General features: G+C 39.5%; 1 protein-coding gene across 2 annotated transcripts in view; it reads left to right on the top strand.

Moving 5' to 3' along the window:
* KCNAB1 (potassium voltage-gated channel subfamily A regulatory beta subunit 1) overlaps window positions 1-18,103 on the top strand; it is a 389,333-nt gene that overhangs the window by 140,762 nt on the left and 230,468 nt on the right. The window contains exon 1 of one of the 2 annotated variants that reach the window (XM_035278147.3): window positions 8,952-10,047. The exons of the other annotated variant lie outside the window; for it this stretch is intronic. Coding sequence (XP_035134038.1) covers window positions 9,827-10,047 — 221 coding nt within the window. The 5' untranslated portion in view covers window positions 8,952-9,826. Of the gene's footprint in view, window positions 1-8,951; window positions 10,048-18,103 lie in introns of those variants that run through there. 2 annotated transcript variants of the gene reach the window in all.

Genomic DNA, 18,103 nt, shown 5'->3' with positions numbered 1-18,103 from the left:
CAGCTGCATTAGCCCCTATTAAGAGTCAGCCAGACCAGCATTTACTTCTCCTCTCTAGCTATGAAAGTCCTAGATGGCATCTTCTTACAATAGAAGGCTATTTTGTCTACATTGAAAACATGTTGTTTGGTGTTGTTAATAGTTATCTTAGCTAGGTCTTTTGGGTAAATTGCTGTAGCTTCTATTTAGCATTTAGTGCTTCACCTTGTACTTTTATGTTATGGAGATGGCTTCCTTCCTTAAAATGCATGCACCAACCTCTGCTAGCTTTAAACTTTTCATTTGTAGCTTTCCCACCTCTCTCAGCCTTCACAGAATTGAAAAGAGCTATGGCCTTGCTCTGGATTATAATTTTTATTAAGGGAATGTTGTGGCTGGTTTGATCTTCTACCCAGACCACTAAAACTTTTTCTCTATCAGCAATAAGGCTCTTTTGCTTTCTTATCATTTATATATTCACTAGATAAGCACTTTTAATTTCCTTCAGGAACTTTTCCTTTGCATTTACAACTTGGCTGTTTGGCAAAAGTGGCCTAGTTTTTGGCCTATCTAGGCCTTTGACATGCCTTCTTCACGAAGCTTAATAATTTCTAGCTTTTGATTTACAGTGAGAGATATGTGACTCTTCCTTTCACCTAGAGGCCATTGTAGGGTATTGATTGGGCTAATTTCAATATTGTTGTATCTCGGGGGATAGGGAGGCCCAAGGAGAAAAAGAGAAATAGAGATGAGGGAACAGCTGGTCAGTAGATCAGTGAGAACACATGCAATATTTGTCAATTAAATTTGCCATCTTATATGGGTAAAGATTGTGGCACTCAAAACAATCACAGTAGTAACATCAAAGATCACTGATCATAGATCACCATAGCAGATGTAATAATAATGAAAAAGTTTGAAATGTGAGAATTACCGAAATATAACACAGAGACACAAAGAGAGCATGTGCTATGGGAAAAATGGCACCAATTGACTTGCTCCATGCAAGGTTGCCACAACATTTCAGTTTATAAAAAATGTAATATATGTGAAGTGCAATTTAAAAGGAGATATGCCTATATTTGTTATTCTGTTTCTAGCTTTTTTTACTTAGGATAGTATCCTCCAGATTCATCTGTGTTGTTGCAAATGGTGGGATTTTCTTAAGGACGAAATAATATTCCACATCTTGGCTATTATGAACAGTGCTTCAGTAAACACAAGAGTGAAGACATCCCTTCAAGATACTGATTTCATTTCCTTTGGATATATACCCAGTAGTGGGATTGCTGGGTTACATAACAGTTCTATTATTAATTTGCTGAAGAATCTCCATATCATTTTCCCATAATGGCTGTACTAATTTACATTCCCACCAACAGTGTGCAAGAGTTCCCACATCTTTGCCAATATTTGCTATCTCTTGTCCTTTTGATGGATAGCAACAGGTGTAAGGTGATAGAACATTTATGTTTCCAAAATGAGTTTCATTTTAACTGTGACAAAAAGCTGAGGGGATCTCCTACATTAACTTTCTGTGATCTGACAAATTTGATAACTCAACTGATACAGAATTTCATAGGATCTTGGATCTGCCCTTTTTATAACACTCTTCCTTCTAAAATGAATAGAATAAAAAAGAAGTGAGAAAATACACCTATTTATAAAAATACATTAGATGTTATGAGATAAAGAGTCATGTAGTAATGGCTTTTCTCACCTAAAGAAGATGAGCAAATTTAAATAAAAACAAATATATTTTGACTCATTAACTTATTTCTTGAAAGACCTTCAGGTTGGATATTTTTCTCCATCCCATCATGCAAGGTTAGCTTTATGTGGGAAGCTCTTCTAGAATCTGGTTCACTTTCATTTTTCAAGGGTGAAGATAAATATTTATATAACTCCACCTATAGAATACTTAGTTTTGGGTCCAATTAAGTCATGTGCTTCACAAAGGCTATTTTCCCCCTTTCCTTTGAAATGAGATAATGGATGTGGAAGTTTTTAACACAGTGCTTGCAACATAGCGGGTGCTCAAAAAACATTTTCTGTTTTTCTTCCCTTCTTCATTTAATTTGCAGATTTAAATAGCCATAAAATGAGAGTTCATAATATACCATTTTAGAAATCATCATAGTTCATCAATTCTTTGAAGCGTATTTTTAAAATGTTGCTGAAATTGTAAAATCATTTTTAACTGCTGCTGGCCAGGCAGCTGTCATGATCTGGTTGCTAATGCCTATAAGTGTGCATCAGAACTCCCAGAGTTGGTGTCACCAGATTGGGAAAAAGTCTCAGAGACAAAAGTTGAGCATGCGTTAAAAAAAAAAGCTACATCAACACAAAGGATGACTGTGTGGAAAGACATGGACATTAATAATGCTCAGTAAAACATTCATAATTTCAAATTCTTCATTCAATTTTCAATTCAATTGAATTTTGAATGTTGAAATTTCAATTCAACATTCAAATTTCAAAATGTAAACAAATTTGGGAATACTTTAACCAATGTATTTCTGTCACATCTTCCTTTTATATATGTACAACATGAAATTGGAAGGAGGGAGTCTGAATCTAAAAAGATTCTTTTGATTAATTAAAAAATTAAAAAATAAGGGATAAGAAAGCATTGTGTCATAACTGACCACATTTTTTTTATTTTAGTGGTATATAAAATAAACATGTTTATTTGGGTTGACATTATTTTAGAGTAGATGAAATGTAATAATTCTGATTATCTTTGAAAACAAATTCTCTGTGAGTTAAGGTCTTTAGAAAAATCTTTTATCCAAAGACATGTCCAATATTTCTGCCATCTTGTTCTAACTTAAGGAAATGGCAAAAATTATACTAATGACTAATAATTTAGGAAAAGCTAAAGATACTTGTAAAAAATAAACAGACCATGTATCCCTGTTTCCTCTCAGTGATATGTCCAGGTTCCAGACAAGCTTATGAGAAATTAACTGCCATGAAGAGGCCTGAACAATATAATCTGAATTGTGAATTTCCCTTTTTTTTGGGGGGGGGGGTCTCACTTTGTCACCCAGGTTGGAGTGCAGTGCCATGACCGTGGCTTACTGCAACCTCTGCCTCTCAGGCTCAAAAGATCCTCCCACCTAAGCCTCCTGGGTGGCTGGGACCACCAATACAGGGCATCATGCCCAGCTAATTTTTTGATAGAGACAGGGTTTCACCATGTTGCTCAGGCTGGTCTTGAAAACCTGAGCTCAGCTGAACCACCTGCCTTGGCCTCCCAAAGTCCTGGGATTGCAGGTGTGAGCCACCACATTTGGCCTGAATTTTCTATTTTTTCATACTTGCTTCCTATATCACTATGACACTTTACCTTGAACATATAAAGTGATGGATAAATATTGGAGGTCCACTATGTCAGAGTGTTCAAATTCAAGAAATAATCATCAGTGGCTGTGGATATAGTATGAATGTTAATTGGAAAGCTCACCTATCCTTTAATTAATTATGCTATGGTTCTGGATATGTGGCTGGCAGTGGGAGAAAATCTGTATTGAGCCTTCCTTCAGAGTTTCTTGGTGGATGTTCTCTGGTGAGCCTGTTTTTCCAGGGAAGTAGTAGGGTAGACATCTGGAAGTTCCTTCTATTCAGCAGAGCCTTGAGTATTTCCAATATGGCCTCTCCATTTTATTTTGCCTATTATTCAAAATGCTGTGTCCATGCAAATGTGGGCCCATACTAATTTTTATAGCTGGTTCAATTTGTCAGAATATAATAAATTGCTCTTCAAACCCATGTTTTAAGAATTTCTGATAAATTGCAAACTTACATCCTAGAAATTCTTCTTTTAATCACAAATGATAGGCACAAAAAGTGTCTTGCCATCTGTATACTTGCATGTTTATAATTCTCTAATATTAGCATTTTTTTCTGTTTTGGATAAACCCAATTTTGCCTGGCTACATAACCGAGTGTTTTCTGGCCCCTATTGGCTGTGGTTTCCAGTGGAATATAAACCATAAGTTCTGAGTGGACTCCGTAAAAAAACATTTGGTTCTGACTTTACTGGCAGGAAATTGAATCAATTGATAACTTGCGAGGTGATTGGGAAGAAAAAATTTTTTGAGCAACAGGAATAAAGTATCATGAAGTATTTGAAAATGTTGAGAAAAGAAATACTTAAAAAGCTACCAAGCATAGATGATTTAGTTGTTCTAAAATCTTTAGACTTCTTAAATGGAAATTCTCTCACTTATAAAAATATCTGGTTTCTTTTAAACTATACTCATAAAGTGACATGATTTAAAGCCTCTCTCATAAGGAAGTTCTTGCAGTGAGGATCACTATGCACAGTGGGTAAGGACCAAGTCTTTGGAGGTAGGCTGCCACAAGTTAAATCCTTGTGTGCCTGTATCACTTTAGGCAAGTTACTTAACTTCTCTGAGTCTCATGTTTCTTCATTTGTAGAATGGGGTTGATAATGATAGCACCTTTCCCAGAGAACCATGTTCTTGCACCATTTTATCTCTCTGAGGATACTGAGGCTCAGGGAGGTTAAGTGTCCTGCTCAATGGTACATGGGAGGGAGGGGAAGAGTAGAGCTGGGATTCACACCCAACTCCAACTGACTCCACACCCTTAAGTCCTTTGAGTTACCACAAAGACTCCAAGATGAGTATGAGGAGACAGGGCATTGGGCTATGACAGGGCTACAGCTATGTAGCCTGTGATCTGTTCCTAACCAGCTCTGACAACATGACCCAATATGGAAGATACAAATGCCAAAGAATTCCATATGCTACATAATGAATAGGGACCAGCTGAGACCCAGGCAAAGTGTAAGAGTAAGTGATTATTTGGCCCTATGCAAGGTTGCAACCTCCATATCTTTTTTTAAAAAGCACCCCATGGCATCCACAAAACAAGAGTGAAATTGGAGGGAGGGAGTCTGAATCTAAAAAGATTCTTTTGATTAATTAAAAAATTAAAAAATAAGGGATAAGAAAGCATTGTGTCATAACTAACACATTTTTTTATTTTAGTGGTATATAAAATAAACATGTTTATTTGGGTTATTATTTTAGAGTAGATGAAATATAATAATTCTACTTATCTTTGAAAACAAATTCCACAAAACCAATTCCACAAAGTAATAAAGCTTGTATATGGTGACTCTTGATACAAGAAGTGGTGATTTTCAAGCACTTTATTATTAAATCATGATAACTATCATTATCATTCTCTCTATACATCTTATATACAATGTGCTGATCACCTGAGGTCCAGCATTCAAGACCAGCCTGGCCAACATGGTGAAACCCTGTCTCTACTGAAAAAAAAAACCAAAAATTAGCTGGGTGTGGTGGTGGATGCCTGTAATCCCAGGTACTTCGAGGCTGAGGTAGGAGAGTTGCTTGAACCCTGGTGGCAGAGGTTGCAGTGAGCCAACAGCCTGGGTGGCAGAGTGAGACTCCAACTCAAAAAAAAAAAAGAAAAGCTCCAAAGACAACTTTGTATGTAGGTAGCATAGAGTGGAATAATAATGATAGCTATCATGACCTAATAACAACTTTTAGGGGCATCTTCTTCAGTGGGCTCCATTAGTTTCTTGTGAGTGATGATATAAGAATTAAAGTAAAATCAAACTATGTCTATATCTGTATTCATTTGTTATAGCTGCTTTAACAAAGAACCACAGACTAGGTAGCTTAAACAACAGAAAATTATTTCCTCACAATTCTGGAGGCTGGAAGTCCAAGATCAAGGTGATTGCAGAGTTGGTTTTCTCTGAGGTTTCTGTCCTTAGCTTATAGAAGGTCATCCTCTCCTGTGCCTTCACATGGTCTTCATATATCTGTGTCCTAATCTCCTATTTCTTTCTTTCTTTCTTTTTTTTTTGAGACAGAGTTTCGCTCTTGTTACCCAGGCTGGAGTGCAATGGCGTGATCTCGGCTCACTGCAACCTCCACCTTCTGTGTTCAGGCAATTCTCCTGCCTCAGCCTCCCAAGCAGCTGGGATTACAGGCACATGCCACCATGCCCAGCTAATTTTTTGTATTTTTAGTAGAGATGGGGTTTCACCATGTTGACCAGGATGGTCTCGATCTCTTGACCTTGTGATCCACCTGCCTTGGCCTCCCAAAGTGCTGGGATTACAGGCTAATCTCCTATTTCTATATGGACACCAGTCACATTGGGTTAGGGCTCACTCATATGACCTCACCTTACCTCAGTTACCTCTTTAATGCCCCATCTTCAAATGCAATCCCATTCTGAGGTACTAGGGGTTAGGGCTTCAACATATGAATTTGGAGGGAACACAAGCCAGTTGAAAACAATAGTTATATCTATATTTACACACACATCTGTACCTATGTTTGTGGGTCATATCGAAACCTGAAATGGTAACAGTGAATACTCCTCCCAATTTTATGATGTGACAATGAAAAGACACATATTCCAAGTCTAATTAGCATGTGGCTTCTTAGCACAAACTTATTAGGAATGAACATTCTCTCAGCCAAGTGTTGTCTAATTTCCAGGTTCCTAAGACTGACTGCTCCATTAATGCTGGGAAGGGGAGCACGGCTGGGAGAAGCCACCAAGCCGCTGGCTGGCAGTCAGAATGCCCATGTGGTGTCAGATCTGAAAAGGTGCACTGTGGGCAGCCAGAAAGAGACTGTCACTGTGAGCATCCTCTGGCCTCAGGTCTTTGATTCTCTTTGAGACATGTCCTAAAGGCTGGGACACTCATCTACACACAGAGGCACAGACATGAATGTGGGGCAATTATCCACTCTTTTCAAGTGAGCTGGCTGTGCTTAAACTAGAACGTGCAGGATTTTTCTTTCTTTTTTTAAGGAATCAAGTTTATCCAAGAATATGGCATCTTCCCATCCACCTACCTTCCTTCCTTTCTTCCTCCCTCTTCCTTTCTTTGTTTTCTTATCTCCTTCTCTCAATTATTTATAGAGTGAGGGCCTGCTAGGCACAAGGCACTCTGCTTGGTCCTATGGGGGATAAAAAGGTGACTAAGAGGCACTCTGCCTTGCATGTTTCATTCTGATAACCTATTCCCTGTTCTGCTGTTGGTTGTGGTTTCAGGCACTGCTCTGCTAGTTCTTGGCAAGGCTGAAAGTCACGTCGGCTAACAGCATCCAGACCTTCCCTACCCTCAATGTCCTCTGTCCTCCCTGTGGAAGTGGCAGCACTCTACCTCCTCCCTGAGCCACCCACACATCTTCTGCTCAGCCAGTGTCCAAGCTAAAGTTCCTGGCTCCTGACCTCTCTGGCCAGATGATTATCCATTCACTCTGTCTTGCCTCCCAGACTGCTTTATTTTTTTCCTTTTTCTGAGCTGTTCCTTCTGATTCCTCCCACTTCTTCCTCTTCTTATTTTGATTCCTTTCCCAATTCACATTGATCATCTCTGATGAGCAGGCTGAGTGTGAAAAAATAAAGGTTCTAATGATCTGGCTTCCTCTCTGCCCACTGTTGTTTATCCAGGGAGTAAAGATATGCTTCAAGTACTCCTTCTTCAGAGCTGAGAGTATAAGAAGGGGTCACAGGCTTATTTTTTCCTCTCCCCAACCCTCACTCATTCTAAAGTTACTTCTCAATCACTGAACATTAATCAATATGTTTATTTCTTAAAGTAAAGAGTGGGAAAGTTACAGAGACTGAATGATGAGATTCTATAATCTGATTTAAATCTTATCTGCAGATTATAAGATGTTAAGATTCATATTTGGAATAGAATGCAACACAGGCAAATATTCTACTTGAAAATTTTATTCCTGCAATTTTATTCAGTTGGGAAGAAATGGTTAGACCAGCTGTTTTTTTAATCACATAGATACAGAGTGTGTGTCCTGTCCAAACCCTGCAATCCCTGGGATCACTGCCTTATTTCTCTCCTGCTAATCAAATTCAACCCATTTTTCATGTCCCAGGCAAAGTCCCTTTCTTCTAGGAGGGCTGCCTGGGCTCCCATGAGCATCTTGAAGGCCCAGCCTCTGTCTCAGCCATCTTTGCGCCCCAGCAACAAGCAAAGTCAGGGACTTGGTAGAAGTGTGGGGAATGAATCAAAATGAATAACTTTCTCCAGTATACTTTCTCTAGTGTATTTAGTGTCTATGCCACTCATTTAGATATGTCATAATATGTTTTCTAACATTGTTAGTCAGACCCTTTAAGGCTGAATGTTTTGTCCTTCCCACCCAGATGGCCTGTTCCTTGAGGAGGGGGACAGTGCTTCCTTTTTTCTCCATATTGATCTTCATTGCCTAATACAGTGACAGTATTCAGAAATATTGTTGATTTAAATACTAGTTCTTTTGGCTTGACAGCAGTGTCTGTTGGGAACCACATTTAGAAAGCTGATTTTGCAGAAGCCATAATTTTATTGTAAGTAAATCTGTGAGAGGGGTTTGGTTTTCATACATTTCAAATGGAAAGAAAATTACTACCCAACTGATGCTTAGTTTGGTTCAGCCATATTTATTGAGCAATTGCCTTGCACCTGACATCAAACTAGAAAATGTTCCTGCCTCATGTGGGTTCAGAGTCCCCAGGGATGTCTTACTGCCCACCTGACCTGGAGATAGTGCTTGTCTTCACAGTTGGCCAAAGATGTTCAGGGTATGTGGTCTCAGCCACACATCTGGACCTTCCTGGGTGGTGCTATGGACCTGCTGCACACCTAGTGCAGTCCCTTCCTGGGTGGTGCTGGATCGCTGCCCCTCCCCCACCCCAGTCCCTCCTCTGGTCGCCAGAATACATTTTGCAGTAAGTTAGCAGAATTGATTGCAAAAGTCTGCACTGTGGCATTTCAGGCAACTTCAAACTTATCTGCTTAAGAAATAACTTGCAGAGAGGAAAGAACTCTGACAAGGCTAATAACAGGGATTTCAAGCTGTGTTTCAGCAAGCCAGTCACAGAGTATTCACGTGTTAATTCACTGGCATGTTCCACAGCAGAAGCACCCCCTCTCTGCCTTCCCCCAGTTCCAACTGTTGTGCTGCAGCAGATTTGATCTGAGTCTCGGCAGAGCCCTTTTTTTATGGAGCAACCCTCCCGATTCGTTACAGCCAGAGTCTGGTGCAAGTGATCCTTGCCTTCTCATCGCACACAAAGGCAAAGCGCTCCTTAAAGGGACCTGCCTGTTCCTCTGTGCAGCTGCAAACCCGTGTCGGTGCGGGATCAGCAACCCGTTCTCAGCTCGAGAATGAGTGGGGAGGGGTCTTGAGGAGCCCCCACGTCCTCCCGGAGCGGAGGCGGGAGGGAGCTGACAGTCGGAGTGGATGGAGACTACCAGTCAGCGGGGACCCGCTTGCAATTAGCCGTTTCTTGGGATGCTCCGTGCGCCAGCTGAGCATCCTGCCTGTGGTCCAGGGGATACTGGCAGCGCATCTTGCGGTAAGCCTGCGCTGATTTGAGCCATCGCCCAGAAGCGAGCCCGCATTCAGACACCGCGGACCGGCTCCGCTCAGGGCTGCGCGCAGTCACCATGAATGCTCAGCTATAGGCTTCTGCAGAAACCTCCCTACCACATGGATTTGGCAGTTTAATCAGCCGAGATTACAGCCCGGGAAGATTTGCAAGCCTGGTTCTCCTTCCAGCTGCTGTGACAACTTCGGGGCCGTCTGTTTACTTCTCTGGGTCCCCGGGACTCTTTCTGCACCGCAGCCCCTTGTGCCACTTTGTGGGCTCGGTTCGGAAGTCAGCCGCCAAGACTCCTTTGATTGCATCCCAAAGGGGGAGCAAGGAGGGGTTAAAAGACAAGCAGAAATCCCCCCAACCGCTCAACCTCTAGTGACTGCCTGTGTTCTGGGGTTCTGAGAGGGACCGTGCGCTGCCCAGGGAAGCAATGCAAGTCTCCATAGCCTGCACAGAACACAATTTGAAGAGTCGGAATGGTGAGGACCGACTTCTGAGCAAGCAGAGCTCCACCGCCCCCAATGTGGTGAACGCAGCCCGGGCCAAATTCCGCACGGTCGCTATCATCGCGCGCAGCCTGGGGACGTTCACGCCTCAGCATCACATTTCTCTCAAAGAGTCCACCGCAAAGCAGACTGGCATGAAATATAGGTATGCATGTAAGGTTCCCTCTGCACGGGGTATCCAGTTTCTATACAGGTGCAGTGGAGACAGTCCATAGGTTTAGAAAAGTGACTTACTCATCAGTGGGTTGCTCACTTCAGAATTCTCAGGTACTTCTAAAATTGCTCCTTAGGAGGATGGATAAACCCAGGGTGGTTGTGTGTGTATGTGATTTTTAAAATGTGGCCCATTTTGTATAATTCTAAAGTGTTATGAACATGTTAGTAACTATGTACATTCCAGTCCCTGGAAAAAAATCACAACTGCTGTATTTAGATCAGGATAGTTTTTCAATAGCAAATGTGTTTGTCCTATTTTATGATAAAGACTGTAGTTTCTGTGATTATACTATCAGAAATAGTTTCCCATGTAATACTGCACTATTATTTATCTTTTGTTTTGTTTTATTTTGTTTGAGACAGAGTCTCACTGTTTCCTGGGCTGGAGTGCAGTGGTGAGATCTGGGCTCTCTTGCCTGGGACAGTTCCTCCCAGGTTCAAGCAATTCTTCTGCCTCAACCTCCCAAATAGCTGGAATTACAAGTGCCTGCCGCCACACCCAGCTAATTTTTTGAAAAAATATTTTTTAGTAGAGATGGGCTTTCACCATATTGGCCAGGCTGGTCTTGAACTCCTGACCTCAAGTGATCTGCCCACCTCTGCCTCCCAAGTGCTGGGATTACAGGAGTAAGCCACTGTGCCTGGCCTTATTTATCTTTTGAAAGACCAAGTTAACAAATTCTATATAAAGCCTCCAAAAGTAGTTTTTTGCTAGAAAAACCACCTATAATGGTAAATTAGATTGAATACTGCCATATTTAAGCCTAATTACTGCTTGAAATAAAATGTAGACCTTGTGAAACATGGAGAAAGTGTATATTGTTGCAATTCTACTAGTTTCCTCATAAATTCTAAAGCTTCCTCATCCTCTATGTTGTCTTCCATAGTTGGAATCATCCTGGTAATAGTGGATGCTCACTCTAATAGGGCATGACTTACATTTGATAAGTAGAAAATTTCATTATTCAATTATGTGACTCCTGTCTCCTCATTACTTCTGCTTTGTACCAAGTCCTTCTGACTTTATTTCTTGAAAACTACTGTGCTTCTAGTTTCAAAAGTGTTTGTGAATGTAGAGGAGAAAAGCTACCAACACATCTTCCAAAAGCTTTGGTTACTTCAGTTTGCAGATATGGTTTTGTTAATTGTCTATATTTAACTATCTCTTGTCTTTGTTAGGAACCAGATTTTAGGATAGGATGAACTTAATTAAATTAAAATAATGCATAGGCAACACTGTGTTTCCCATGTGGGGTTGCTGAAATAAGCATTTAAACCCATTTTTATGAAAGTCACCCTTGAAAAAAGTTTCTTTGCAGAGTTAGAGGAAAGTTTCTCATTGCACAAACACCAAGCACTGTTGTTTTGATGTATGTTTGAGCCATTAAGAAAAAAAGCCCTTGAGTGGGAAAAAGCAAAACAGCCATAGCTAAAGCTCTTTACCCCAACTGCAGTACAAATGTTAGCAGCCTGCCTTGGGTCAACTCATTGAAGCATCAGCTGTGTGAGTGCTTTTGCTTTTCCCAATATTTCTGTGATATAGAGTGGGGCACCACAATGACAGTTCTGTAAATGAGTTATAGTCTTGAGTCCACTGATGTTTCCTATGGCTGCTGCTGGGGCACACTGCCCTGTAGACATGGTATGCTCTGCATTTACTTCAGCTACTGAGATGGAGATGGACAGTTGCCTTACTGGGCAAGGTCCCCAGGAACAGGCCACTCCAGGGTTAAGGCAGATCATAGAAGGTGGTTTGAATTGTGGCCTCTAGTACTTTGTAGCACTATGAACTTTCTTTTTGTAAATCAGAAGAAATAAAATGTAAGATTGCTAATTTCTCAAGGCAGAGTTTCATAGTTGATTGATGATTGTGTTGGAAGAGTTGGCTCTTATGAAGGCTTTTGGAAGTCAGGGTAAGTTTTCTCTGGTGGCACAGCTCAATTCACATGGAATGATAACTCTCTGCTTCCCAAAAGCTCAGAGTATGAGCAAGGTTCACTTGGGCACCTTTCATTACTGACAACTAAAGACATTTCTCTAACAAAAAGTTAGCCATCTGAGGTCTTCAGCATACTTCGTTTCTTAAGGTAACTAAACAAGGTGCCTCTTCTCCACTTGTGCTCATATTTCAAGCCACTCCATCTATAACAGTCAGGAGGTTTTCCTGTGTATGTGAATGTGACTTACTCTTCTCTTTCAGATTCTACTCTGAGTGACCTTTACAAAAAAAGATTATGAGATTACACCAAATGTATACCAAGCTTTCTTAGGGTTAAAAGGGGGAGGGAGACTATATACTTTATCAAAAATGATAGAAGTCACTTTTATTAGCTAAATCACCCTTTTTACATTGTTATAGCTAAAATACAATGCATATATGTGGACTATTTGTTAATGATAACAAATAGCAGAAAACACAAGAAATAATGACATAGAATAGGGAAGATAATTGGCTTAGGCAAACAATCTGGAGAATGCCTGAAAGAACTAAAACAGAAAGTTAGTAGCAAATTGTGGTCATAATTTCATCCTTGAAAATGGGTTTCATAGGCAGAGCTTTCAGGTGGACCTATAAATCCAATAGAAGATTTAAAAAATAATATCTTTTGTGCATTTTTCTGAGGAGAGGGTTTATAGTTTTCATCAGAATTTGAAAATGGTCTACCACTAAAAAATTATCAAACAGCGTGTTGTCTAGTGAAGAGGTGCTCATTTAGTCAGCATAGTCAAAAAATACTTATTGCGCATCTATTCTATACCAGGAACCCCACTAAACTGGTACACAAAGGTGCAGAAGCCTGAGAAATCTGGGCTTACGTACAGTTTGAGGAAACAGACCATAAATAAGAAAAGAAACAAGCAAGCAAATAATATAATTGTCTATTATAAGACATTTTTAGGAAGCTATTTTTTTCTGGAGGGGTGATAGTCATGCTTGGGCCAACTTAGTTGATCCATGTTGAAGTTACCAACTCTGCTTCAGTTCCAGAATTAATGATTGCATCTTGGGGCATGAGTAATTGTGCTATGTCTGCCACCCATTTTGCTATCCTAGAGACTTCTTTCAGGTATATGATGCTACCTGGCAGCTCAGGACCTACTTGTAACCCTAATAAATAAGTAGAACGTCTTCTGCTTATATAGAGCCTTATGATTTTTAAAGCCAATGAATATAACAGCCTATGTTTAACACCCATAAATCAATAACTCACAAAACTGAGATTTTAGAAGGAATTAGTATATACTTGTGCAAAACATCTGAATTCTGCAAGAATAAAATGCTCAAAGCCGCTATTATATTCATACCATCATTGTTTAAGAATCTTGCATAAAACTGGTTGTTGTTTGAAGGTGGAAGATGAAAAAAATCTACTAGAACATTCTGGCATTCAAAAGCTACTGTCAGCCCAGGAGAACAAGATTCCACCTAATGTTTATACTGAGGACTATCCTGTATGTAAATAACACATGACTATTTCATTCCTTAGAGAGTTTTTTCCCAATACAGAATATTTGCATATATTTATGGAGTGCATGTGGTATTATATACTACATGCATAGAATGTGTAATGATGAAGTGAGGGCATTTAGGGTACCCATCACCATCAGTATTTATCATTTCTCTGTGTTGGAAATATTTCAGGACCTCTCTTCTAGCTATCTTGAAATATACAAAATATAAAATATATTATTGTTCATTCTAGTCACTCTACTCTACTATCAAACACTGGAACTTATTTCTTCTATATCACCATGTGTTTGTACCCATTAACCAACCTCTCTTCATCCTTCCACTCTTAGAGTTTCATAGTTGTGCTCTGTTAGTGCATGAAAGTTCCCTTATCCTATTTTTGTGCCGATTTTTAATCTCAGAGCTCATTACACCGTGTTAGTTTGGTATACACTATAACCATACATGATAGATTTATACATGGTAGATGTAGGTACATACATGAACCTTTCATCCTAAGATCAAATCATTCGGAACAGAAATTAAGGCATATTGGTTTGCTTTTGCTTGTTTGGTTGGTTTGGGTTTTGTTTTTTTAAATAACTTTTTAGAATGATCCAGCTACCAGTGTTTGACATGGTCTCAGAGCTTCTGTTTTTCAGAACTGAGCACATGTGTACTGATAAACTCCCTCCTCCTCATTCTGAAATTGTTATTTTCGTTTCAGAACAATTGGAATATGATGGACCCAATTTCATTGAGAGCGATCTCTAAACTCCACTAAAAACTTCAACTTTTTCTCCATTTTTAAAGTTAACTACCCTTTACCATTAAAATTGTTTCTGAAATAATTATAAATTCACAGAATTTTGCAAATAAAAGAAGTACAGGGAATTTACATATGCCCTTAATTTCCCCAGTGGTAAACATGATAGCAAAACTATCATGCTATAGTTAGGAAATTGATGATCCATATGGATTAGTACAATCCATAGGATTTATTCCAATTTTACCAGTTATGCATGTATTTATTTTTGTCTACATGTTATATGCCTATGTATTTTTGTTATATGTATAGATTTGTATAATCACCACCACAATGAACAATCAGAATTGTTCCAACATCACAAGGCTCCCTCATGATATTCATATCTAGCCACATCCACTTCTTCTTCTCCAATTTCTAACCTTGGGTAACTATTAATCTTCAAGTCATCTCTATAATTTTATTGTTTCAAGAATATAAATAGCATAATACAGTATGCATTGAGACTAGCTTTTTTTTTCATTCAGGGGGTTTGTACAGGGAAGTGGTGAGAAAGTATTTTGTAGTGGTAAAAAGGACTGGAATATGGCTTAATGGAGGGTAGGCTACTTACATATATACCTTACATGAGGGAACATCAGCAATGGAGGGACCATTAAGGATGTGTAAGCAAGATGTCTGCTTACAAAGTTCTGTTAAGAAAGAAAGAATCTGGTAGTTGTTCCAAAAAAAAAAAAATCTAAGAGTTGTAGCTATGAAATAAGAAAATTTATGTTAAATTCCATGGCACTCTCTATTTTCCTATAGAGAGTCAGGACTATATGCAAAAGACCAGATGCCTTTTCCATGCCATTCCTTTCACAGCCTCTTTATTAAAGCACATGTCACAGTCACCATTCTTTACCTCCCACGAATGGTGGGTAGTTTTTGAATTAAAACAATTCAAGTGAAAGATCAATCTTGTCAGCCAATTATGTAAAAGGTACTTAGTGCGTGTGTGTGTGCATGCTCATGCTCATGCTTGCGTGTGTGTGTGTGCATGCAGGTCTCCGTATGGGGAAAAGTGGGAGGAAATAGGTGGGCTGAACAGGAAAAGGAGAGCCAGTTCTGTGGCTGTGTTTCAAATGGAAATATTTGATTTTATTCCAGAAAAAAAGAGCAGTTTGGTTATTTCAAATCCACATTTCTGGGTTTATTCTTGGATTTTGTTGTTGTTTTTTGGTAAAGAATACCACTGTCATTTCCCCTGACACCCATGGGTATGGGCTTTCCTCTTGCCTCAAAGTGAAATGGTGAGAATGGGGAGGTGGAGAAGGCTTCCTAAAAATTAGTTGCTGATTCAATCTCATAGAGTTTATTCCACCTCTGCAAGGCAGCAGTCAGAAGTCTGGCATCCATGGGATGGTGAGAAAATGGTAGGAGGGGAGGGAGCCTCCTGGAAGTTATTACGTAAACATTGTTCCAGTTCTATGGTTCTGGAAGTGTGTGTGGGGGGCTGTGGGGCTGTGTATGTGTGTGTGTGTGCATGCATGTGCACACGTGTATGTGAAGGAGTCTAACAAGTTTCCAAAAATGGCTAGTTTTCTAGCTGCAATCTTCAATTTGGTTGCTACACATGGAGTCCTTAATCCCACATCCACTCAATGATCCTCTTTAGAAGTACACTCATTTTAAAGAAATTCTTAAAAAAAATTCTGCAAACATTTCAGTTTATGGTAATTTGAGAAATGTTCTGAGAGGAGAAAAAAAAATCCCATCAATCACGAGGTCAGGAGATCGAGACCATCTGGTCAACATGGTGAAACCCCGTCTCTACTAAAAATACAAAAAATTAGCTGGGCATGGTGGCTCATGCCTGTAATCCCAGCTACTCAGGAGGCTGAGGCAGGAGAATTGCCTGAACCCAGGAGGCGGAGGTTGAGGTGGGCCGAGATTGCGCCATTGCACTTCAGCCTGGGTAATGAGAGCGAAACTCCATCTCAAAAAAGAAAAAAAATTATTTTCATCAAATTCATAGTTTATCTTTAGTATATCAATTAATGAACAGTATGAGATTTGGATTCAGTGAATTTGATCAAAATATAGGACTCTTAATTTCTTTGAGTATTCTTAAAAATCACTTTTAGGAGTGAAAACTCTCTTATGAGAAGAATTCGGAAGCATCAATTCATACTTTTTCTTGAAGAATTTCAAAGCCATTCAGATAGATAACTATTAGATATCATAAAAAGATTTGATATTGCAAGTTAATCATATTGTATGCTTAAAAAATTTTTGTAACCAGTTTTTCACTTTTCTAAGAATTATAAATAGAGTGGGTCTGAAGAATTCAAGACAAAAATTTTTTAAATTTGCATTTTTATATTGAGAATTATTAATACTATTTGATCGCTAGAAATAAGTGAGTTAGCAATGCTCATTGGTGAGGGAACTTAAGATGCCATCTAGTACAGTCACTTTCTTGTATACAGATCGGCCAGTTCCTTGGTCAGAGTTATGCAGGAAGCTGAGCAGAGGAGCAAGACCAAACTGAGGTCCTGACTCCCAAGGGCAGAGTTCCTTATGCTCCTTTAGCTTCTACATTGCAGCTTCTTGGGTAGGCCCCATTTTTCAACACAGGAAAGAAGCACAGCACATGAAACACTTCTAGAAAGGATAATTCCCTTCTCTACATATGCACACATTGCAGCTCAAGCTTTTGTCTCTGGAAGAAGCAAAGCCATGTTGTGTGCTGAGAGAGCCAGACCAGTTTTCTCCATCTCCTGCAGAGCAGTGAGGACCCCACAGTGCTCCCACAGCAGCTCTCCACCGATACATGTTCTGAAGTTGGACGTAAATTAACTTCCAGATGATAGTGCGCTTAGCATCATAGTGTCTAAAGCACACATATCTCAGGAAGAGATCTATAAAACCATGGGCACATATGATTGAACAATGCCACATGTCAACATTGGATAGAAAATGCTCATTTGGGCATTCTATGCTGAACGTACTTAACTCTATTGTATGCACTTAGAGATTACTTTGAAAACTTGCTCCTAAAAATCAAAATCAAAATACATTTAAAATTTCTTACTTCAGGTTGATTTTCATTTACCCAGATTGGAAACCAAAACAGAAGCCCAGCAGTGATTTTTTTTTTCTTGGAATCGACAGCTAGGGAGGACTCTGAGAGCATTCACACAGGCCATCTGGTCTAGCCCTCATGAGAAATCTGTCCTGTTTTTCCAATTTGCACTGTGCAGCAACTACTTATAAAGGCCTCTGAAGAAATATTGTATAATCTTTCACAGCAGTCATGAAAAATTTGGCTCTTGTTTTTGAGAATCAGAATAATTCATTAAGCTCTAAAGTCCTCAGAGGAAGTGATAAGGTGAGGGTTTTCAGAATTCTTGTCCTTTGTCTGGACTCCAACAGTCAAGTCAGGGAGGAAAATGAATATAAAAGATTAAAAAACAAGAAACCAAGGTCCAGCAATCACAAGGGAGGCACATGTGGCATGCAGAGGATTCCCGCTTCCTTCTGATACCTAGGAAGGGAGATTCTCTCCCATTCTCATCCTAACACCTGTTCATCAGATCTGGCCTGACTGTTCTACTATGAAACCATCTAAGAGTCAAAAAAATATTTCCCCATCACAAAATTCCTTTTTGCAATTGACTAGGCTTCTTTGAAGCTGCATCAAAAACTTTTTGTCCTGTCCTCCGTTGACATGAAAATGAGCTAACTATAATTTCCTGCCTCATAAGGTTGCTGATACTTGCAAAC

Source organism: Callithrix jacchus, chromosome 17 (assembly GCF_049354715.1).
Source record: "Callithrix jacchus isolate 240 chromosome 17, calJac240_pri, whole genome shotgun sequence".
Classification (NCBI taxonomy): domain Eukaryota; kingdom Metazoa; phylum Chordata; class Mammalia; order Primates; family Cebidae; genus Callithrix; species Callithrix jacchus.
Note: the sequence above shows the minus strand (reverse complement) of the source record. Positions and strands in the feature narration are given on the sequence as shown.